The sequence below is a fragment of the Myiozetetes cayanensis genome, unplaced genomic scaffold (genome assembly GCF_022539395.1).
Source record: "Myiozetetes cayanensis isolate MyiCay16 unplaced genomic scaffold, myiCay2020 scf22, whole genome shotgun sequence".
In the NCBI taxonomy this organism is placed as follows: domain Eukaryota; kingdom Metazoa; phylum Chordata; class Aves; order Passeriformes; family Tyrannidae; genus Myiozetetes; species Myiozetetes cayanensis.
The window spans coordinates 6,033,328-6,057,018 of record NW_026087434.1 but is presented as its reverse complement, the minus strand read 5'-3'; the positions used below and the strand labels follow the sequence as shown (position 1 = coordinate 6,057,018).

General features: G+C 49.1%; 2 protein-coding genes across 3 annotated transcripts in view; one reads left to right on the top strand and one right to left on the bottom strand.

The window, feature by feature from the left end:
- Positions 1 to 435: 435 nt before the first annotated feature.
- On the bottom strand, positions 436 to 4,760 carry LRRC59 (leucine rich repeat containing 59). Of its 2 annotated transcripts, XM_050319328.1 has the most exons (7): positions 4,519 to 4,760; positions 4,110 to 4,169; positions 3,452 to 3,610; positions 3,044 to 3,148; positions 2,381 to 2,453; positions 1,742 to 1,915; positions 436 to 1,237 (listed from the first exon to the last, which is right to left on the bottom strand). In XM_050319328.1, exons 1-7 carry the CDS (start codon positions 4,621 to 4,623, stop codon positions 993 to 995), a joined length of 921 nt encoding a protein of 306 aa, XP_050175285.1. In that variant the 5' UTR covers positions 4,624 to 4,760; the 3' UTR covers positions 436 to 992. The 2 variants fall into 2 exon arrangements, with proteins under 2 accessions (XP_050175285.1, XP_050175286.1); XM_050319329.1 differs by lacking the exon at positions 4,519 to 4,760 and having other exon boundaries at positions 3,452 to 3,606; positions 4,110 to 4,165.
- A 4,017-nt stretch (positions 4,761 to 8,777) lies between these two features.
- ACSF2 (acyl-CoA synthetase family member 2) overlaps positions 8,778 to 23,691 on the top strand; it is a 35,772-nt gene continuing 20,858 nt past the window's right edge. Inside the window, exons 1-10 of the mRNA XM_050319256.1 lie at positions 8,778 to 8,917; positions 13,901 to 14,096; positions 15,813 to 15,941; positions 16,897 to 16,950; positions 19,064 to 19,182; positions 19,400 to 19,562; positions 19,990 to 20,085; positions 21,035 to 21,183; positions 21,774 to 21,865; positions 22,995 to 23,071. Of these exons, the coding sequence (XP_050175213.1) occupies positions 8,829 to 8,917; positions 13,901 to 14,096; positions 15,813 to 15,941; positions 16,897 to 16,950; positions 19,064 to 19,182; positions 19,400 to 19,562; positions 19,990 to 20,085; positions 21,035 to 21,183; positions 21,774 to 21,865; positions 22,995 to 23,071 (1,164 nt within the window). The 5' untranslated portion in view covers positions 8,778 to 8,828. The remainder of the gene's footprint in view (positions 8,918 to 13,900; positions 14,097 to 15,812; positions 15,942 to 16,896; positions 16,951 to 19,063; positions 19,183 to 19,399; positions 19,563 to 19,989; positions 20,086 to 21,034; positions 21,184 to 21,773; positions 21,866 to 22,994; positions 23,072 to 23,691) is intronic.

Genomic DNA, 23,691 nt, shown 5'->3' with positions numbered 1-23,691 from the left:
AGTGATTATTATGAGAAGAGGGAGCGACTCTGGGGAGAAGTGTAGGGTGTCTCTGGAGTCTGTACCATGGATACTCTGAATCCTAACTTTGTTTTAGTACTCACAAAGCCCTTAAGGATATGACAAACTTCTGTTCCGGTTTTTTTATAAGGAAAATTTAAAATTAGTTAATCTTAAAATACTTTCTAGGGGAAATTATAAATGATTAATAGGACTTTGCAGAGGAGAGTTTTCTTCTCCAGGTGCAAGCCACAAAACTTCCCGGTCTTCCCTCAGCCCCAAGGCTAGTTCCTTTCCAGTGCTCCCACAGTGCCACCCAGTGCTGCTACCGTGGATACAGCAGGCAGGAGTCATTCCCCTATGTACTGGCTGTTCCTAAAGGACCTAATTAAAACTAAAACCGCGTTAACAACATAAACATCCAGTTCAGGCAAATTGCTGTGAAAACTGTTGTATTGAAAATTATCAGCTCCTTTCAGTAGCACATCAGCCTCTTCGCTCCAACATACGGATGCACAGCCATCCTACACGCCTGTAATTGGTCCTGGAGTGGGCCTTAGTGTGTTATTCCCATACAGCCATATCACCAATTTTAGCACAAACAGAAATGAGAGCAAGGAATGGATATGTATTAAAAACCTTCCACCTCCAGCTCTGAGCTACAGCTACCCAGGCAAGGGGAGGGCTGGTTTTTCCCACTCCTATAGACTGGCAGCTTCCTGTACCTCACAATCCTGGTGAACTCCACCACTTAGGAGGTGAGAAGTGGTAACAAGTTTAGGTTTAACGTGCGCAAAAAATGGGAGTTACAGGCCAACTGCAAAACATGCACAGCAAAGATGATCTGAACAATAACTCTGCTCTGTGGAGTGGACCAGCAAACCAACGCTGACTGGTTCAAAGCAGTTTCATCAGAACACAATTCCATAGGAATTCTGGCTGCGTAGATGGTGGAAGGAGATGCTGACGAAGCAAGTGCCCGTCCAGGACAATCACTGCTGCGAGTTGTGCTGTAGCATGTTTTGCAGGGTTTTGTGGTTCTGCAGGGCAGCCACCACGTCCTCGTAGAGGGTGTTCACGCTGACGCACAGGGGCTGACGCTGCAGCTCCGTCAGCTTGCAGGCGGCCAGGGCACACAGGATGCAGAACAGCACGAAGAGCAGGACCCTCAGCACCGACCGTGACCACGAGGGCTTGTGCCGGGGGGGCTGAGGGGGACGGGAGCTGGAGGCAGGCTCTGTAATGAGAACACGGACAGGACAGAACATGAGGAATTAATCGAGTATCTTTAACAGTCTGCATTTGGAAACAAACTGCTCAGGCAAGACACTTCAGCCTCTGCTGCAGTTGGCTTTTGTCATGAATCTTCATTACTTAGCTCTGGTAAATAGGTAGATGTGCAGGATTTAACTGTTTGTGATGAAAAGTTTCAGATTTAGTTTCGTGGGCAGCAGTGAGGAGGGTGTAAAGCACCTCTGTTGCACAAGATCTGGTTTTGCACGTGTAGTTCAGTACACTTGAAATGAGTGGAGGGAAGTTCTCATTAGGAACAGCTGGAGAACTTCTTGAATCTTGTAGCTCCACAGTTCATGGGAACACAGGCAAAGAGGAAAAGGGCACAGCAGCAAGAGTTTATCAGAACTCCTACAGGTTCCCCCCTGCTCACTCCCACCCTCTCCCAGTACCTGAGCTGACAAAGATGAAATCTGATGCAATCCTACCCAAAACTGAAACTACTTACTTCGGGTCTGCACCGTTTCTTTTTTAGTTTTCTTCTCCATCTCCTGTTTTGCAGCTTTTTGAGCATCATATTCCCGCCTTCTGCGTTCCTTCTCCTCCGCCTTCTCTCGCTTTCGCAGTTCCCTCTCTTGAGCCTCCTTTGCTCGCTGTTCTGCTTCACGCTTCTTCTCCATTTCTGGGGATTAACAGGAAGTTTTTTCCTTTTATCTAAAGGGTTGTCATTGCCATCTTCCTTATTACCTGCTCATCTGATCCCGATTGGAATGAAGAAACCAGTTAAATAACTATCCTCTTTTTTTATCATTTTATTTAGTATTACAAACCTTGCATTTTGCTCCCTCAGAATTAGACTTCCCTTAAAGTAAATCCTATGCTTTTCTTTCATATTTTAATAGGTAACCTATATCACATTCCATTTAGAGATCTAACTGTTATTTGGGCAAGAAATCACATAGTTACCTCCTGCTATGTTTCCCCCTCCAGCCCTTCTAATCTGCTGCTCCCTGAATCCTTAGGATTTGAATGGCTAGAATTATTTGTTAGATGGCAATTTGCTAGATGGATTTCAGTATGTTTGGGTGTGTTTGAGAGACCAAGAGCAGTCCTCAGCAGACAGCATGTGGGGGCTCTTTGTGCCTACCTCGCTCTGCTTGGAGTTTCCGTTGCCGCTGTCGATCCTGCTCGGACTGGATCGCTTTCATGTGCTGCAGTACCTTCAAGGTCCAAGAAAACAACCTGAGGGCTTTGCAGGGGGGTCGTGGCACAGTCAGTTCAGAACAGAACGGCTGGATTGTGGCTGAGGACAGTCAGCCGGGGCTGACACCCAACCCTGCCCACCCCTACAGGCACAACTCTGAGGAGAAAGAGCTCACACCCTCCCGTGTGAGTCTTTGCAATTAAGAAAGAGATTTTCCCATTAAAAACAAACATGGCAAACTGGTGCTGGACGATACAGGGGATCACAGAACATTTCTATTTATGTGAGCCTATAGTTTGCCAGAACTTCTCCAGAGATTTTTGTACAATAAGCCTAGGCATGGATTATTATGTCTGATTATGCCTCTATTTTCTTGGCAACCAGCATTTAATCCTCTCTTAACTCCACCAATGGAGGAGAATCGTCCTCAGCCAGGTGTTTGCTCTCCACAGGCACAGCAGCAGTGGAGTCAGTGCAGTGAACCTGCACCTCAATGCCTGAAGAAACTTCAGACTGCTGCAGCAGCTGCCCAGCTTGCTAAGCAAAAAGAGGAAGAAAGACCACTGACAAAGCCATGAAACTAAAGAAAAAAAGCAGATTCCTTACCTTGACAGCAGCCTGCTTACACTGCTTCTCATCCAGGCAGTCTCCTGCCACTTTAGCCAGGACAGGATCCAGGGGATTGTCCTTCAGATCCAACCACTTCAGGTTCTGCAGAAAGGCACGACAAAGGGGAGGCTGTAAGAGCACAGCAGTCTTTCAATTATTTAAGAGATCCAAAACAGAAGCAAAGGACTGCTTATTTTTCAGATGAATGAAACAGGTACAGAAGATGAGCAGAGACGTTTTCAATAGACAGAGAATTTTCACCGAGCTGCCGTGCAGAGCCAGCTGAATTTTGGAATGGGTAGTCAGCAGGATGGATGCTTTACTAGAGAAATCAACTTGAGCAGGATCACAAGACCCTGGGCTGCATCCCAAAGCTTTACATAACTGCCCAGCAAACAGTTTTACCTTGAGCTGTGCAAAGCTGACTGGCAGGGTGACTAAACGGTTGTTCAGAAGGTCCAGGTGCTGCAGATTGACCAGGCGGCCAAAGTCCAAGGGCAGCTGCTGAAGCCGGTTTTTACTCAAATCCAGTTTCACCAGATGCATCAAACTGCAGAAGTCTGACTAAAACCCAGAGAAACCCAGAAGAAAGCTGGTCAGCACCTTTACGGAGCAATCTCTGCGGCAAGTACGTGGACACAGCCTGCACCTCACATCAGCCTCAAATTCCTAACTTACTACGGGACTGTGATGGAGGAAAACCACTCTCCTCAGAAGATGGGGGTGGGACAGATAGGGCAGAACAACAAGGTGATGTATGGCAATATGATAGGAACAAACCCGAGTCTCCACTGCTGATGAAACTGGTCTGTATTCACCTGGGGATGCTCTGGCAGGAAGATACTGCAATCTTCACACAGTGCAACCTTCTCCTCTCTCTTGCCTCAGCCAAACCCACCACCAGCACTGACCCGTCACGGACAACAGAGTCATTCAGCCACCCCAGGACTGGGGAACAAGCACCAGTTCCAAACCTCCTGGTGAGCCTCTGAAGAAGCACTAGTTATCTTTTCCAAATATTTCCCAGCAGACTCATCCCCACAAAGGCTCTCAAGCATCTTACCGGCAAGGAAATGAGGTTGTTACAGGACAAATCCAAGATAGTAGCTTTTGGAAGAGCAGCCTGAAAGAGAAATAAAGCGCTAAATGAACGCGGAGGTTCACCCGAGCCCCTCTGACACCCGGTAGTTATGCCTCGGCCTCTGCGGTTTCTCCCGCATCAGTCTGTCCATCCCCCGCGGCTGCTCCGAGGTCGCGTCATCTCCGGATCGGTCTCTGGGTCCAAAGGCGGTTCTTATCCCGGGATAAGCTCTGAACAGCGGCTGCCGGCCCGGCGGGACACGGAACCCCCTTCCCCGTCGCTTTAAATACCCGCAGGCCAGGTCACAACCCCCGCAACACATCTGTCTCCCCCGCGCCTCCCCTTCCCGGCGACCGCGCCGGCCCCCACCCCCGCCGCGCCGGGGACTCACCAGCTCCCGGACCGGCACCTCGTTCAGGTCGCAGAGGCTCAGGTCCAGCTCGTTCCCGTCCAGCTTGTCCTTTAGGCTCAGCCCCTTCCCGCCGCCCCGCGACATGGCTCCGCCGGGCAGCCGCCAGCAGGGGATGCGGGTGGGAACGGGGAGGTGGCACGGCTCGGCACGGCTCAGCACGGCCCGGCCCGGCCCGGCGTGGCACGGCCCGGCCCCGCCAGCCACTTCCGCGGCCACGTCCGCGCGGGCCCCGCCAGCCCCCGCCGTGGGGCCGAGCGCGCCCGCTGCCGGCCCGGAGCGGGGCCGCACCGCCAGCACCGCCCGCACCGCACCGGCTTGCACCGCTCGCACCTACCGCACCGCAACGCCAGCACCGCACTGCCAGCACCGATCGCACCTTCCGCACCGCACCGCCAGCACCGCACCGTCCGCACCGCCGCTACCGGCAGAGCGTGCGGGGCATGGAGATGTCCTTACAGTCAGGATGTTCTTCGGTGTCTGCTCTCTGTGCGCTTTCAGGCCCGATCAGCAAGAAGGGAGATTTAATCCGTGTAACGGCAGGTAACAGGCTCTGAGGGATGCCCAGGTGTTGGGAAGACGAGCTACTCGTCGGTGGAATTGCCCTGCTAAGGTTTGGGGCTTGGCGTGTTTCAGCGATCTCGGACCTAGGGGGAGGTCGACAAAGCTTGGGAAGAAGGATGTGCCGCTGATAGTGGGCACAAGGAATGCGGAATTTGTGGGCCACAAGGACATTTGGCAGAACCCCCAAGATAAAGAAGAAACTAATTAAGCCAACTCAGCAACTGCGCTGAATCAGCTCTGACTGTGTAAAAGGTAATTCTGGCGGGGGGAGATTGCGACCACCGACTCACAGCCACAGACTCAAGAAACCCCCTACCCCAAAGGACAAGAAAGACTGAGCATGCAGACTAATCAGCATGGGAAGTGAGAGAATGATTAACCAACACAAGACAGAATACAAGAACTAGGTAACTTGTAGCCAATAAACAATGCCTTTGTTTGCTAAAACATGTAAATAGTGAAAGCTTTTGACAGTTGTGTTGGGGCACCCCACCCATCATCCCACTGGCCCTGGGACCCTGGCCAGGCAGGCAGGAGTTTGCATCTGGACACGTGAAATGACCCTGTGAAGGAAAGGAGAACTCCCAGCCCAACTCCATGGGTGGGTGAGATTCACATCCACTCACATCACTGCATCACACACCGCCCCATGGAAAACCAACCAGTAAACGGCCAATATTCTCAGTAACAACACAGAAACCCAGTGATTGATATCTCATTCTACAACAGCTGATACAGCTGCTTCACAGTCTCTCCACAGTCTCCCCAGTCTGAGGGGTGAATTCCCTCTCGGTTGGACTGTTACCCACGATGTCTCTTCAGAGGGGGAACACTCAATGGTTGTTCCTGGTTTTGCTCCCTTGCCACAGGAGCAGAGCACTCTCCTGACCTGCTGTGGAGAAAGTGAAAGAGAAAGGAGCCTGCAGCAGAGCCAAATTAGTGTCACCTGGTAATGGGATTACAATGAGGACTAACCTTGAATTCCCTGATCCCTGCGTGATTCATGGAGTACAGGACCTTGCAAAGATGTTTTCACTACTGCAGCACATCTACCCCATGGAGGCATTAGCTAGTTTTTAAGCTGGCAGTAAGTCTCTTCCAACACCCAGAAACCAGCATTAGCTCAGCACAGAGGGAACAGTGACCACAGGAGTCTCTGAGCAAAGGCACCCCAAACCAGCACACAAGGATTTGCCTCATAGAAAGTACAATAAAATCTGCCTGAGTTTAAGGCGCTCTCATCCAGGAGATTATAGAAGTTTCTCGAAGCATGGTATTGTTCCTACAAAGGTGACCAGAAACTAAAGAGCCCTCATCTGAGAAGGGCAAGGTCTAGTCATCCAAGAGCCTCTCCCATCCCTCAGCTTTTCACAACAATGTTTGGAGACCAAGGAAGGGCCAGAGAAGACCTGTCCCAAGGGAATGGTGGAGGAGCCTCTCATTGCCAGATCTCTGAGGAAGGCAGGTGGTTGCTGAGCCCTGCATTACCCCGAGGTAACAAAGGACTCACATGAAGTGTTGTGCAGTTCCCCTTTGTGGCTGGGAGACACCACATACAGTTCTGCTCCAGAGGGGCTTTGGGGGGACCTGAGCAAGACCCTCTGCATCTCTGGGAAAAGTCCTTGTCTGTGCAGTGCTGCAGGGACTGAAATCTGGGTTTGCAAAACCCAAAAACAAATCCAAGAGCTTTTGGCTCTTAGAAAAAACGAACAGGGGTGTAGATGGTTACAAAACCTACCTGATTATTTGTGATTAACTTGAAGGCAGATTTTTAAATCTCCATTAGAAAGGAATGATACCTTATGCAATGGTGTATGAAGTGGTACTGCTTCAGGCGACCTCTGCTTTGACAATCTTTAACAAACATAGCCAAATGTCAAGGTCACCTTAACTTCTGCATAATTCTTCATTTAATTCTTTCTTTAACCAGGATTCACCCTGTGGGCTAATGATTGTTACATGGGAAGATCAAGCCAAAAGTCAGCTTTATCTTTATTTATTAAAGGTGAGGTGTTTGCATCCCAGACATCTTCTTTTTTCCCCCCAGTGATTATACAACACTGAGCCCTCAGATGCTCCATCAGCACAGACAAAGATAATTGCTCTGTCCTGTGCTGAAACAGTGAAAGGACAACTTCTGGCCATGAATGTCACACAGCCTTACGTCACCTGTGGGAATCCAGAAACTCACCTTGCTGCTGATTGCAGTGGGACTGACTTGAAGAGGTACCTGTGCATGTACACTAGAAAGATTTCAAAGATCCACAAGACAAACCATAACACAGGGCACATCCATGCTCTCTGCTAGAGGAAGGCTGCAAGAACATCAGCAAGGGGAATGGAGCAGGAACTGCTGAGGGCAGCGGGATGAACACTGTCAATCTAATCCTGATGTAGCAATCCTTACTGTGACCCTGTGGGCCTAAGCTGGCTATACCGTCCTGGGGATGGAGAACATTCCCAGACACTTTGTGGATCTCTGTGTCCCCTCTGCAGCCATGGCCAATTTTTCACATTTCAAGGACAAAAATCTCCCTTTCCCTACCAAAGCAAATGTTATCATTGCTGCCACTGAACAAACTCATTTTGAATGAGATGCACACTGGGGAAAATCCTTCCTGTTTCTAAACTCAAGGTTTAGACACCAGAGGTCTGGTGGCAGTTGGTATTTTACTCTGTTACAAGCATATTTATGGCTTTGGTGTCTGAGATTCACCATTCTGAGGCCAATATTGATGCTCTTGTTCATCAGCACCCTTGTGCTCGTTGTGTTACAGACACTGTGTCCAGGTACACTAATTCCAGCTCCCACCCAGGCAGAGCTGCAAAACGCCTACAGAAGCAGCCCATGTCTCAGGCCAGCACTGGCAGCACTGTTTGGTTAATGCCCGTGTGGTATTCAAAAGACACAGAGCATTTTTGGGCTCAAATTTATAATCCAGCTTAATTAGCTTTTGGCCATTGCTGCAGGCAGTGGCCAGACGGGCTGTCAGTCGTTTCAAGCGGGGAAGGATGATGTGTCACCTGTTCATCATCAGTGCTGCTGCAGAACTCAGCTGCACCGTGCTCCTCACCTGGTGCCTGACCACACCTCTGCTCTCCGTGAGGGGGCCTCCTCCCTGGAGCAGCTCTGCAGTTCCCAGCTGGCGTCTCCTCCTCCCATAGGAGGGCACACGAGCCAGGGAGTGCCTAAAGCTGTTAGTGGGGTGTCGTAACTGATAACTCGCTGAGTGGATAGTGCTGGAGGTCAGTTGGTGTCTCCAGGGCTCAGGCTTGGAGAAAAGTGATGTTGGTTGTCTCGCACCAAAGTCCCCCCCCACTCATCTGGGTGGAGGGGCTCATTCGGGGTGGTTGGGGTCAGGCAGAAACAGACTGGTGGGGCAGGCCGGGAAGAAGAACGGAGTGGGAATGCACAGGGAATGGAGGTGCGGTGCAGGGCTTGGGCAGTGGACTGGCCGAGGACGGGGCAGATGCCCGGCGGGACCCCGCGCTGCCAGCCGTGTCCCGGGGGCTCCCTCTGAGCCCCCATCCCCGCACTCGGGTGGGCGCTTTCCCTGCTCCCCGTCCCACCCGGCGCTTCCTCGCGGCCGGCAGAGGGTCCCGGGGCCCCGCAGCCTCCGAAGATGGGGCGGAGCGGGGCCGGGGCGGGCTGGGCACCGCCCCTGCGCTCCGAGCGACGGGCCGGGCCGGGCCCCATCGGGTGCCCGCGTCCTGTCACCGCTGGAGGAATGGCCACGGCCCGGCTGGCAGCGCTGCCCCGGCACGGGCTGCGGGTCCTGCGCCGCGCGGGCGGGAGGCGGGGAGCCCCACCGGGAAGGTAGGGATGGGCTGGGGACCGGCAGGGAGTGTGGGGGAACGGGAGGTTCATTCTTGGAACCGGGGGTGCGGGCTGTAGGGGATGGGTGGCTACGGGGAACAGGGGGCTGTGGATGAGAAGAAATGGGGGCTCTAGGGGGTGGAGGGCTGTGGGGACTGGCGATGGGGGACTGTAGGGCACAGAGGCTGGCAGACCATGTGTGATGGGGGACAGGGGCTATAGGGCAGCTGTGGGTGTCCAGCCAGGCGAGTGGCCGCATGCGGGGAGGGCAGGTTCGTCTCGGTGTGTGTCACTTGCCTTGGCTTCCCTAAAGCCCCTCCAAAGTGGGACACGGAAGGCTGCACCCCCTGGGTCTGCCCACCCAGCCTGGGAGGGGAACAGGCGAAGGGAGGAGCCCTGTACAGTTTACGGAGCAATGTTCAGGCCAGGGCTGAACTTTGTGCAACAGCTCCGTCCTGATTTCAGTAACATCAAACATATCAAATGGCTTCTTCACCCTCCTTGGGTGCTCTGACTTGCAGGCAGTGTCCCTGTCCCCCTGCAGTCCTGCAGACCCCGGGTGGGCAGGGTGGTTGGGGACACAGCAGGTCCAGGGCACCAAGGACCTCTGGGGAGTTCAGGCCAGTTCTTAATTTTGCTTTCCTTCAGTGCTGCCTCTTGGAGCAAGTTTGTGTGAAAGAACAGCAATGGGAAGGCAACTGGCTTTGGGAAAGACTCTGAAGGATTAGCTGATATTCAGAGCCTAATGCTCACTGGGAGGAATGACCTCCAGTGAGCAATTCCCCAAGAACCACAGGGGTTCCTTGTTTTTCCACAGGCGAGGCTCAGGTGTTTCTTTTCAGCTGGTTTGACATTAGGAGTGAGGTGGCTGAAGCCACCTCATCGTGGATGCTCCAAGATTCCTTCTCAAAATCTTAGGAAATTGGATCAGAAGGGAAGCATGACAGAGAGTTCACTACAGTTCACTCTAGCCCAGAAGTGAAACTGTAGGATAGGAACACAAAGCCCTTGGAGAAGAAGACCACAAATTTAGACAGTAAACTCTTTCTAGTAACATTATAAAAACAAATTTATTAAATTCTACTCCTAGGCTTATTTATGCTTTTGAAAGGAAGAGTGCTGAGGGCAGAGAATCACAGTAAAAAACATAACCAGAAAGTCCAGAAAGGTGCTGCAGAAGGAGTCTGAAAACCCTGGGAACTTGATCCTTCCTCAAACCAAACCAAACAAACAAAAAGGAGAACCTAGTTAACTGTTTAGTCAACAGAGCAAAGAAGAGGGGAGGTCGGAGCAGGGCTAACTTTCACCACCCTTTTATTGCAGTTGTGTTACACAAAAGACACAAAAGCTCTTGCTTTGTGGGGAGAAGCTCCTGGTAGATGTCCATGAGCAAAGGAACTGGCAGGAGAGTCCATGAACCTTTCTGAGTATGAACTCTGTAGTGAGGACAGTTCCTAAGCCCTGCAGGGCAAGGCCTTTCACACAGATGCAGAGGGACTGGTCAGGTCAATGTCCTTCACGCTAAACAGGGGACAGGAGATGACGCCTTTGCCTTGTGTTCCTTTCTCATCCCTTTTGATAATTTCTGTAGAGACTGATGAAGAGTTAAAGGTCAAAACAGAGCTGGTTATCTTATATCAACAACTCCAGACTGTTGATTGGGGCTGCTCCGAGATAAATACAAATATTTCCTAAGATTAGTCCAGAGTGCTTGCTTCACTCTGATCCTTCCCTCAGGCAGGAGAGCTCTCTGGGATTGCTGAGATTTGGCTACTCTCCTGCCTTCTGCATGGAACAGGAGGGGGATGCATTTTCCCCGGTCTCTGATGTCTCTCTGTTCAGTTGTGCTCCTGCTTCAGGGTCATGGAGTTTTTCAGGAACAGCCTAGAGATGAGGCTGGCTCATTTGCAGGCACTGCGGGCTGTCTTGCTGCTGAAATGTGTTGCTAACAGAAGACACGTGCTCTCCAAAAGTCGTGTTTTACAGTCTGTGCTGACACCCAAGAGCAAGTAGAGTTTTATTTGCGCTCCTCCAGCTGAGTCAGGGAAATGAGAGCTGCTGTAATATCATACCATTGGTCTTGTTTTATCTCCAGCAGCACCAGAGGCTTTGTAGGAAGAGGTGAAGGGTGAATTACTTGTTTTCTGTAACAAAGATGAACACAAAGATTATTTCTAAATCCTTTGGACCCTTTCTTTGTAGAGGTCTCTTGATACATTATTTCGGATCAGATACATACACTTCTGCAGGCTGTAGGCAGGAGGGAGACCAACCCCACGTGATTTCCAGCACGATGCTGCTGATTATGAACATATCTTGTATCTGCCTCATTCCTTCCATTCCTGACCCCCAGTGTTTCCAGCAGCCTGCTGTGTTTTGTCTCATGCCTTTCACTTCTGCCACTGCCAGCAGAGAAATGATGCAGAAATGTTGAAGCACATGTGAACGTCAGACCAGAATTTGGGGAGCTCAGGCTCAATGGCAGTCGTGAATTTTACTTTAATGGATTTGAAGAAATGATGTGAGTTATTGCTTTGAGAGGAGTCTGTGACTCTGGGTTATGAGCATGAGATATCTTAGCCATTAATTTCAGTGCTGCTGATGCTTTCATTTGAAAATGTGAATGCTTGAGACCTCTGAGAGCAAGCTGTGCATGTGTTCACACTGTGGGGAAAACCAGCAGTATTTTCATAGTGTTTTGGAGCATGGGGATTTATAATGACATCTTTTACTGTTCTTTGATGCTCTTTCATCCCCATATTCAGGGGTAGGGAGGAAGCCAAGCCATGAAGCCTGGACCTTTGTCATTTGGCTCTGCCTTTGTGCCTTCTTGCATTTAGTGTAAAAGTCTGGTTCTGCAAAGTCAGTGAAACCTGTTGGCTCTTCAGGCCTGGAAAAATACTGAGATAGTAATCCCAGAAAGCCTGATCTGTGTAATGTTTTGCCAAGACGTGACAGTGTAAGATATTACCCTTTTCATTGGCAATGAAGCATTGTGCAAGTACCTCTTTGGAAGGTTGACTGGGGAGAGGAGGAGACTTTCAGCTGGAAGCTTTTGATTTTGATTGAATTTTCTCAATCTGAATTTTCTAATCATATTCCCTCCCCTCTCCAGTTCTCTCTCTGTGATGGTGTTTTGTTGTTCAGCTTTTCAATCGCGCGGTAGAAGAATGTGTTGCACCAATTTTTTTACCAGCTGGCTCCTTGGGTGGTGTCCCCCGAGGAGGAGCTGTGCAGTCTGTGAAAGGCTTGTCTTTGCTTGCTCCCACTCCAGGCCAGTGCTGAGCCTGCTTGGCTCCCACTGACCCCTGGACGGTGCTCTGGGAAGTGCTCTTGCGCAACCGGGTCAGCAGCTGCTCCCTGCCTGCTCAGAAACATCCCTGTGCCTCAGCTGGCAGAGAACAGCAGGGGATTTAGGACCAGGCTCTGCTGAAACTGGAAATGACTTGGCTTGAGGGAGATGCAAGTGTGGTTGTCTCCAGTAAATGCTCTAGCAAACAGCCTGAGGGTTCCTTGTCCACCTGCTTCTCTGAGACCACCCTGTGACAGGGAACAGGGACTTCTCTGGTCGCTGTTTCAACCAACAAGTGTCAGTGGCTGCTGCGGCTTTTACTGCTTTCCCAGGAGCGTTTGTCCTCTGTTTGGGTTAGGGAGAGCTTTTCCAGCCTTTGTTTTATAGAACCTATATTTATAAAGGCTTTTCTTCTGCTGAGCTTTCTTTTATCTCCTAGTTTATCTATGTGCCTTGCCCAGGAGCTTTCAAAGAGTAGTTCAGTTTAGGACTTGTCCTCTCCCCTCCTCCTCGGGCAGCTCTACAGCCTTGATGTGAGTTGCTCAAGAGCTCTGAGAGGAAAGTTGTCTGAACAGAGCCCAGTGGGAGTTGCACAGTCCTCCATCTGCTGAAAAGCAGTGGGGGGGAAGAGGCTCAGGTTATTTGCTTGGCTCTTGGAGCAAAACGCCCCATGAAGGTATCACGACCAAACTTCACCTCACGGAAGAGGTAACTCCATGCTGGGGCTTGTTTCTTGTGGGCAGGAAAATAAATCTTTTGTGGTAAATGGCACCGTGTCTTTGCAGAATATTGATCCCATAATGAATGGGGGAAAATTGAGTTTAGGCTGAACTGGTTTTACTGTCTAATGCAGGGATCCCACCCATTATAAACTGAATCTGCAAACACGGCCTCTGAGCTATGCACCCTACCTCAGTGCTCCTTTCCTGCCCCGGTCCTTGCTCTACTCAAACCCCTCCCTGCTCTGCTCCTCTCTTCCAGTCCTGTGATTGCCTAGGGATCATCTCCTCCCTGCTGTATTATTGCCTCTGCACTTCTACCCCTCATTTCCCTGGTAACTCCTCGTTTTATGGATGCTGTCTGCAGTTCTATAAACTCCTTGTGTTCCAGCTGGCAGAGACTGAGTACGTACAGTGCTTGCTGTTGTACACACAGACCATTCCTTTGCAGATGCCTCAGTTACAGCTCAGCTTCTCTGAACTCTTTTGAGCAGTCTTTATTCTGCAGGATTAGACTCTTCTCTGCTGACCGTTTCGGAGACCAATCTCTGAATTTAATTTTAATTTTCTCTCTCTCTGTTGTCTGCTCTTTTCAGCCAGTTGAGGGAATTTATCTACAAACTGGTTTGGTTGTGTTCCTTCCCAGTTATTTATGTTGCAGAAAGACCCAGCCCAGTTGCCATCTCTCAGTAAATTGCAGAGTCCATGGTCTGTCCAGATGTCCCGACTTGTCTGAGTAGTTTTCACTGCAGGTGGGTGATGGTAGGACCAGGCTGTGCCCAGTCTGCAGGGCTGGTGGAGGCTCCTTCTCCACCAGGGAGCAGAGTCCTGGTTTCCCACGGAGGGATGGAGGCTCTACAGGAATGTCCTTTGTGTACTCTGGATGCTATTGGCAGGTGGATAATCCCTCCAGGTGGGGAGAACTGTGTGGACAGATTGTATTAAATAGAGTCCTCTCCTTTGCTTTCACAGTGCCCTGCATACGAGGGTGCCCTCTGTCTCCCCCGGAGTGACCAACAGCTACGCCCAGGGGCCCTTAGACATTCCCCTTCTCGACAAAACCGTGGGCCAGTGCCTGGAGGGGACAGTTGAGCGGTTCCCCGACCAAGAGGCCTTGGTGTTCTTCCGGGATGGGGTTCGGAGGACGTTTGCCCAGTTCAAAGAGGAGGTGAGTGCCCGCTTCACCCCTCAGGGAGCACAGGTGGGTGGGTAACCTCAGCAGATACGATGGACAAATGGAAAATGGTTTCACTGCTCAGCTCAGGACTGAGGTGTGCTGTGTGTCCCCGGCACGCACCGATGGGCACGTGCTGCCTTTGTCCTCCTTAGAACCTGGAGATGAAATGGAGGAGGCAGCGTATGCAAACTGCTTGTTGAATATCCCAGAGTGAACTTTCATACCTTAAAATTATCACCTCTATCTGATGGGTTGTGGGCTGAGTCAGTGTTTTCTCCACTGGAGTAGACTCCACCTTCTGTATTAGTAGTTCTGACTATCAGAGATCCTGGGTGTGTGGAAGTTTTTTATCTAAGCCCAAAGGCAATGGAGCAAAGTCAAGGATTAGGGCTCACTATTACATGCACAGGTATGTGTGGGTATATCTATGTGTATGTGTGTGTACATATTGCTTACAAATATATGTTTAGCTGGTTTCGAAATCGGGGGACAATATTTCAAGACTAACTACCTGGAAATTTTCCACTAAGTATATGTTATGATCTTGGATAGGAGGACTTGTTTTTTTCCTGAGGGTTTTTTTTTAGGCTTAGTGTGGTTTGGGTCACATCCATTCGGATAAACAAGATTAGCTGTGCTCACCCTGATTTTAAGAAGTAAACTGTAATTCCGAACTAAATCAGAGGATAGCTTTTCTTCAAATTCATATCTCCTACAAGGTAAATTTCATCAATTCATTTGAGAACACGACATAACTATAAAAACTTTCCTGAATACCTCAGAATATTTATTCATACATCTGCACACCTGACACACACTTACCATCTCAAAAAATAAAGTGGTTGTTAATATAGTGGCTGAATTCAAGTTAAGGAATCACTGATTCACAGAATCATTAAGATTGGAAAAGATCTCCAAGATCATTGAGTCCAATCTTTGACGGATCCCCACCTTGTTAACTAGACCAGAGCACTGAGTGCCATGTCCAGTCATTTCCTGAACTCCTCCAGGGATGGTGACTCCATCACCTCCCTGGGAAGTCCTTTCCAGTATTTAACAACCCTTTCTGTGAAGAAATTCCTCCTGATGTCCAACCTGACCTTTCCCTGGTACAGTTTTCCTCTTGGCCTGTTCCCTGGGAGCAGAGCCCGACCCCACCTGGCTCCACCCTCCCGTCAGGGATTTGCAGAGAGTGAGAAGGTCCCCCCTGAGCCTCCTTTTCTCCACGCTGAGCCCCCCCAGCTCCCTCAGCTGCTCCTCCCAAACTGGTCAAAAATCACACTATACAATTTTCTTTACTTGAGTCCTTTTCAAAGTAAGTGATATCCCAAAAGGGAGGCAGATCCAACAGTGTGGATGAGCCTAGCATGTGGGTAAGACTTAGTCCTCAGTGTAGTTGATGAAGAGCCAGGCACTAAGTAGTCCTACAGCAAGAATTAACTTACAACAGTTTGTACCTAATTGCCTATTTTAATTTCCTTCCTGTTTTGTGGTATTGTTCCAGGCTTGTTATTTCTGTGCTTTCAGTCAACCTGCTGAGCAGGCCTGTGCTCTGAGGCTCAGAAGCTGCTGCAGCCTGTCATGGGACGTTCTGTCCCATTTCAGTTATAAAGATGATGCTTTTTCCCCAGAAAGCAGTACCTGGAGACAAATGAGCCCCACTGCATCCCATGTGTGATCCTCAGGCTCTTGTCCTGTGTTTTACAGGTGGACCAGGCAGCAGCTGGGCTTCTGGCTCTTGGCCTGAGGAAAGGAGACCGACTGGGGATGTGGGGACCCAATAAATACGAGTGGGTTCTCATGCAGTTTGCAAGTGCCCAGGCAGGAATCATCCTGGTAAGGAGTTTGCTGTGTCTGGGTTTTTAGCAGTCTGTTGGGAAAGGAAACAAAGAAGCAGTAGGAGATACTGCAGAATAAAGTTTGCTGTCTCTTTTTTTTTTTGTGCTCTTACCTGGCACGTTGTCTATAACTGAATGCTGTATTTAAACAAGATCTGTGCAGCTCTCTGCATCTTTGTCCTCCACTCTGTAGGGAAACACCCTACAGAGGATGGAGCAGCAAGAAACTACTGTGAACTAACTTGCAGCAGCTGATGACAGAAGGAGATGTGCTTTTGCCAGCAGGACCACTTTTTGTGGGATGCTGCTGTCCTAACCCGTTACCAACTGGTTAGGTCCCTTCCAAATGTATTGCTCCAAGGCACAAATGCTGACTTAAAAGTCTAGTCCAAGCTGCATATCCCCAAAGGCAGTTTTAATTTGATGATATGACCTGGCATATTCACCAAAATGCACCTTATTTGGACAGTAAGGTCTAAAGTCAGCCTTCTGGTCTGTTCTCTTCATCCTGGTTTAGCCCAGTGTCTGCAGGAACAGGGTGGAGGAGTGTATGAAGGTGGAGGCTCAGTATGAACCTGGGGGTGAACTCAATTTCAGCAGCCAATACTGCTTCTGTGGAGAGCTGGACTGGAGAAAGTATTTTCCCAGTTATCCATCAAGAATCCTGACTTGCACTTGAGTTTTGATCTAGAAACTCTGTTTTGACGGTGTGACCTCCCTCACATAAATCTCTTTTGGGACTGTTTTCTTTTGTGCAATCACAGAATTTGGATTTTTTTTTTTCTGTGGGTGTGGAACCCCTCTGGTGGTGAGCTCTTAGTTTTGTGGGTTGGAGGAGAGGCTCGGAGTGTGGCTTATCCCTGGGAGAACTTTTCTGTTGGAATATGTGCTGGGGGGAGGATTTTCAAGGCAAGGGTAACTCCGATCGACCTTCTTGTTTCTCCCTCTCTCAGGTATCTGTGAATCCAGCCTACCAGGCCTCTGAGCTGGAGTTTGTCCTCAGGAAGGTTCGTATGGCACTCACGAATTGACTTGTTGAGAACATCCTGCAAGCAACATCTGGGAGAGTACACCTGCCTGAATTAGAGCCTGCAATGTGCAGAGCACCAATCAATTTAAGCTGCTCAGGCTCCTTAGCTCAAATAACAAGGAATTCAGGTTATTAGACATCTGATAGCTAAAAAATTAAGATTAAGAAGCTAATTTGTTCATTTGTTTGTTTGGCTTTAAATCAAAGGGGAGGGAACACTTCTGGGTGTTCCCAGCGCCATCCAAGTTTATTGTTTTACCTGGAAAGTGGATAGTTTTTAGCAACTGAGGGAGACTTTTCTCTTGTATCATTAATTCTCTGACTGGGTTGCAGGGCTGCAGTTTGAATTCTCATTTTATCCTTCGTTTAACCCTCTCACAGCTCTTGCTGGTGTCACTCCTGTTCTCCTGTGTAGGGCTTGGACCCAGTGCTGCAGTGGAGCACATCTCTTCCAGGCTGGATGTCCTCCTGCTTCTCTCACCCTGGAATGTGCAACTCAGTACTTCCCTTTTTCCCCATGCAAGACTTGGCTTTTGTTTTCCTTTCCATCTCCCTGTGTGAGAGTTTGCTCTGATTTTCTCCTCTGGTGTAAATATGCAGTGTTGATGGGGTGAGAGCAGAAATGTGCTTCAGCTCCATTGGGGATTGCTCCTGTCTTGCCTTCCCAGGTTTGCTAACATTCCCAGCTTTTCTGTGCACCTTTGGCACTGGGATCTCTCATTTTCTCCACCCTGCTAATGATTTGTTTGTGTTTGTTGATTTGCACAACAAAATTCCTGAAGGCCTGTTGGATCCTGTCTGCCTGTGTGGCCCCACTGTTGCTCCATCAGGTTCCCTCCCTTTGGTGTGTATGGAAATGTATGCAGAATAACAAGACCTTGCAGTCCTACTGTATTTCCAGGGCTTTGCAAAAGCAAACTGATGACGGGTTTCACGTTCCAGGTTCTTGGAAGGCAGGTCTGCTGCCATTCAGGTTGAAACCAAGTGGGAGTTGCCCAACCAGGGATCCTTATCTCGTACAGCATCAGCCCTGCAAAGCTCCTCTCCTCATATAGGATCTGTTTTTCAGAGCTGGTTCAACCAGAGCTGCAGTTTGAAGGAGTTAATAGTAAAAAGTTACAAAGGCCCAAAACAGCCTCAGTCCCCTGGGTGCTGGGCAGCCTGTTCCAGAAAACAGAGCAAATGTTTATCTTCCTTTCTGACAAAGCCCAGAGGGTACTTACAGATAATTTATTGGCATAGCCTTGGTCTTCTCATTTCCCAGACTTTGGGAAAATTATGAAAACAGCCGAGTAAATAATTTCTGTAAATAGTTTATTTCTCAAGAATGCGTTTTTTTGGAAGATGAAAGCAGTTTGCAAATCTGGATCAAATTCAGCAAATCTCCTCTGCTGAGAAAGAAATGAAAATTCCTGGAGTAATTAAGGCGCTTTGTTTCGGGATTATGCAAATGTAAGGGTTGAATGAAAAATGTTTTCATTTTCAAAATAGCTAACACTTTAAAAAGATGTGAAAAAAAAAATCTTAGGAAAAGGAACACCTTATGAAAAAACTGCCACAATAAAATCATGTCTTGGCCTTAGAGGCAGGCTTTAGGTTTCTTTGTTTCTCCAGAGCTCCTCAAAATTCCTCATTTCAGACCGACACAAATTAATTTGTTTTAACTTTATTTATTTGTTCATATTTTGGGACTGAGTTTTTTTGTTAGTGTTGAGACTCATAATCTGAAAAATCAGTTGCTTGCCTTGTGCTCACAACAAGGAGTGTTGATCCTGGGCAAAGAGAGAACCTCAGGCTGCAGCTCTGCTCTCTTGCTCAGCAAAAATCAACCAGCCCATCCTGATCCCTGCACCAGGGAGGTGCAAAGCACTGGCTGCACGCCTGGATCCAGGCTTGGAGTGCTGGATGTGCAGTGACAGCACCCTGCCCTGCCCTTGGCGGGTTTTATGAATGCACAGACCTAAGGACTGTGTTTGCTTTTGTCCTCAGTGAACCTCCCTGTGGTTCCTGTGTTGGTGGTGGCTGCTCTTTGTTGTGTCCTGACCATCAACCCAACGTGACTGCTCACGGGTTTCTGTCTCCCTCCACAGGTTGGCTGTAAGGCACTGGTGTTCCCCACTCAATTTAAAACACAGAAATTCTATGAGATTCTAAAGCAGTCGTGTCCTGAGATAGAAAAATCCAGTCCAGGGGGAATAAAGAGCAAAAGGTGAGTTAAGAACATCTGGTGTCTTTGCACTGACCCCACAGCCATGTCCTGCCTTGAGTCCCCTCAGCTGCATGACTCAGGCTTTGGTGAGACCTGTAATTGGTCTCATCTGAAGAGAAGTTAGGCTGGCCTGGAGGTTTGCCCTGACCAGTGTGCACCTGTGTGGGCAGTTTTCTCCTTGTTCTGTTATTGCCGATGCTGTTTTTCTCTCTGCCAGGCTACCTGACTTATCCACTGTTATCATGTTGGACTCCAAGCTGCCTGGCACCTTCCACATGGATGAAGTGATGCAGGCTGGGGACAGCAGCCATGTGAAGCAGCTAAGGGCAGTGGAGCAGACCCTGTCCTGCAGTGACCCCATCAACATCCAGTTCACTTCAGTAGGTGCCGTGCCTGCTCCGTGTCGTTGAGTTTCTTACCGGGGACGTGGGGAAAGACATGTGTGGTGCTGAGCATCCCATTTCCTTTGCCTTCTGCTCTCTGGAAACAAGCTTCCAGCTTCTGCTGTGGGATGGAAGAAGTGTTCTAGCATTTCCCCTTACTTCTTCCATTCTTGCTGCTCAGCCCTATGTCAAGGGCTGATGGAAATGAGAGGGTGTCAGGTGGATTCTGTTCAGCTGAAGTTGGGATGGTTTTTGATGTGGTTTGGGATTCGGATTCTGTTAAAGAAGAAAAAACAGTCTTCCATGTCTGATCGGAGAATGAAGTGCGAGATCACCCCAGGGTCCGCCTGGGAAATCTCTGCAGAGCAGGCGTAGCTCGTCCTCAGAAAAGGTGGCATCACTGCATGTCCCCTGTGTCTTCCAGGGGACAACGGGAAGCCCCAAAGGAGCCACCCTCTCCCACAGGAACATTGTGAATAATGCCCATCTGGCTGGTCTGAGGCTGGGGATCACACAGCAGGTGGGTTTTGGTGGGAACACAGTTTTGGGGGGTCTCCACTGCCACAGAGAGACCACGTGTGTGGGGAGTGGTGGTGCTTGCTCAGAGACAGGGCAGGATGTTTTGCTGCAAATGGCATCGAGGGATATTAATGCACAGTATTTTACATTTCAATGGAGTTCATTGATGTTTCATTTTAGTTTCATGTGAAGCTTTTTTTTGGGAAAAAAAAAAAGAGCTATCATTTTGTGGGGGAAAAAATCATGAAATTATTCACTTTTCCTTTTGGTAAATACTCATTTCAAGTAATTACAAGACTGGGTGTTAGCTTTGAATTCTGTTGAATGAGGTTTTAATTTGGTTTACATGACTTCATTTAATGTCATGTTTACAGTCTCATAACTCTTATCAGGGTATGACCTCTCTATTTGTAGTTTCTTTTAAAAATTGTTAAAGGCAAATATTTTCTTTTGAAGTTCTGAAGTATTTATTTCTAACATATCAGCTTTGATCCAGAAAATAGATGAGTTGTTTCAATCAGTCTTCGGAGCCTTTGGTGTTTAAAAAAAAAAAAAAAAACACAAACGAAATAAAATTAATAGCATGTGCCAAATCCTGAATATTTCGTGCCTGTCACAGCATTCCCACTCTTCTCTTTTGGCATATAATGTGTAAGCAATACCAGACTAAAGAGTCCAGCAAAAAAAAAAAAAAAAAAAAGACATTGCAAAATTACAGAATGAAATTTTGACATTAAAAAAACTTCCCAAGGTTATTTTTATTAAAGGCAGGAGGTATCAAGAGTCGTGTTCCCCCCTCACGGGAGCACAGCTGAATGTCAGATTTCCAACAAGCTGATCAGGAAAAAATGTCTCTCTGCTCAGATCTTTGCTCTTCAGCAGTGAGATGATGGGCTGGACACGGGCTGGGGGGGTCTCCTCTCCTCACTGTTGTCTCTGGCTCATCCCAGGACCGTCGCTTTTGCCTCCCTGCGCCCCTGTATCACTGCCTGGCGTCGGTGGGAGGCTGCATGGTGATGGCCCTGCACGGGTCCTGCTGCATCTTCTCATCTCCCAGCTTCGAGGGGAAGGCTGCGCTGGAGGCTGTGTCTCGAGAGAAGTGAGAGCTCATTTGTGTCTCATTACAGAGCAGTTCAGGGCTGTGGCTGTGCTGCTTCCCTTGCCCTGCCTGCCAGGACATTGCTCACACCTTTCCTTCCAGTGGTGGGAGGGTCGAGTTTGCTGGTGCACGCACTTGCACAGGCACTTCAGGAGCCGAAATCTGCCTTTCCAGCTGTGCTTGGGAGTGTGTCACTTCTCCCAGCATTAAAGGATCCTTCAAGTCACCACAGGATTGGCTGGAAGGTGTAGTGGTGTCTTGGTTTGCTGTGGCTGGTGTGTTTTCACACACCTGCCCTTCTTCTCTAAGTCCAGCTCACTTGTGTTTCCAGATTGTTCCTCAAGTGTAACCTGTGAAGCAAAAGAGCTGTTGCTGTGTCTGCATCATACATGCATATATGTCTATGTTTATATATTTATATATATGTATTTCTGTGTGCTGATGAGTAGCACATCTGCTGTGCCTGCCTCCTGCTGCTCTGCAGCCCTGGGTGGGGTGGGATGGGATGGGTGCTGAGCTGGGGTGCTGAGCTTGGGCTGCCCCCAGTTCTGGCTCTGCAGCTTTGCCTTTTCTCCCCACTCTTGCTCAAGGTGCTCCTTCCTCCTCGGCACACCGACCATGTTCATAGACATGCTCTCCCAGCCAGACTTCGACTCCTACGACCTGTCATCTCTCCGGGGAGGTAAGTCTCAGAACCCAGATGGAAAAATCCTGAGGAACGGGGTATTCCTGGTTCCCTACTGGGAGGCTGTGTTAAGTTTTGTGAGCAAATGGCTCTTCTGGTGGGAAGAGTTTAGCTGTGCGAGCCTTGTGTTTCCTCCGTTAATTTGGTGCTACATTTCCTTTCCCTGGGGAATCCTTAGATCATGATGTATTTTAGGACTCTTCTCTCATCTTAAGGCAGACTAGGAAAGGACCTTTCTGTTTTAGCTGCCAGGGGAGGTATCAGGAATAGCCTGATTTTCCTCAGTTCCCATCTCACCGGCCACCACCGTGTGGCAGCAGATGCTTTCTGTGCTTCAAGCTGGTGCAGTTCCTAAAGCAGAGCCACGCTGGGATTTCTCTCTCTGACTTAAAGTTTCCTGCCAGTTTGTGAAGTCACTGATCCAAGTGCTGGAGAGGGTGTGATACCCTGTGATGGAGCTTCCTCTCTTGTTGCAACCAACCTTGAAAATAGCTGAGCTGAAACAAGGAGACCACCAGCCCTTTTGAGGCAGTAACAGCACAGAGAGAAGATGGTGCTGGAGCATAAAGAAATATTTAAGCAGTTACCTAATCCTCCCTGCTATGTGAAAAATGATCCTGTCTCACCCTATTCCCCAAAAAAGCCCACATATTGCTCCATTCTTCTGCTCTGTCATCCTGGGATGAAACAGGTGGCAATGGGATCTGCCCTCTCCCAGAAGGGCTACTCTGTGCAAGGCAGGAGGAAGGGTTTTCAGGTTTATGATGAGGATTGATGGGAGTGTTTGTCCTGCTAAAAATCTGCACCTCTTTCTCCTCTGAAGCTTTCCTTTTTTGGGAACTGCAGCTTGGACTAGGTTTGTGCTATAAAGTTTTATCTTCCTAACGAGTGAACTCTGCCAACCCTTAATTCATTCAGGCAAACTGGCCTTGCTGCAACCTTTGCTTCTACAATAACTATAAATAACTATGAAACAAAGTAACTATAAATATAGGAAGTATTTTGACATGAGCCATTGTATCCCAAAAATCTTGCCAGCATTGAACTCTGGGAGTGCAGAACCATTTGAGGGACTGCTCCTGGGAATAAATACATGGTTTCCAAGGTATTTTCCTCTTTCTTCCAGGAATCATTGCAGGTTCTCCTGTTCCCCCTGAGATCATGAAGACCATTATGACCAAGATGCACATGCCAGAGCTCGTGGTGAGTTGTGGCTACTGGGACCAGACCTACAAGGGCTGTTTGTTGTGGTGAGACCCCAATTTTGGGTGTGTCTGGACCACAGTTGTACCTGGTGGTGCCACAGTTTCTGGGATCAGCGTGATGGGACCCTGGATGCGAGGCCAGGCTGAGGAGAGAAGATGCAAAGGGACTGGGAGGCAGAAGGGGAGTTCTGCTTGGTTGCTCTTGGGGACCTGGGGAGAAAGCTTTGTGAGGAGACATTGCATTCAGGGCCATAAACTGAAATTCTGCTGGTGCATTTCAAAGCTTTTATAAACATTCTGTTGTCCCTGCTGCCAGAATGGTGAAGGAAGAGGCATTGCTGGTTTGTGTTGGTGTGGGTGGGTGCCCGTGTCCCTCTTGCCGTGGGGCTGTCGAGTTGGTTGCAAGTGGACGCAAAACCTTGTTGCGTGTTTTTTGTCACTGGATCGTGGGAATGGTGCCATCCACTTGCACAGCACCGGGTGTTGTGTTGCCAGAAGGGCAGCACGTGTTGGGCCATGTGTTTTGCTGCTCCACTGCGTGTCCTGACACCCTGGGCCTGTGCAAGAGCATCAGCACGTCCTGCACGTGGAGGAGAACGGGCCACCAGCGAGGTGGCC

Coding starts and splice junctions, on each gene's coding strand:
- LRRC59 (XM_050319328.1), bottom strand. CDS start 4,623: ATGTCGCGGGGCGGCGGGAAGGGGCTGAGCCTAAAGGACAAGCTGGAC. Junction 4,170..4,518: donor AGGTGCCGGTCCGGGAGCTG/GTGAGTCCCCGG, acceptor TTTCTCTTTCAG/GCTGCTCTTCCAAAAGCTAC. Junction 3,611..4,109: donor ACAACCTCATTTCCTTGCCG/GTAAGATGCTTG, acceptor TCTGGGTTTTAG/TCAGACTTCTGCAGTTTGAT.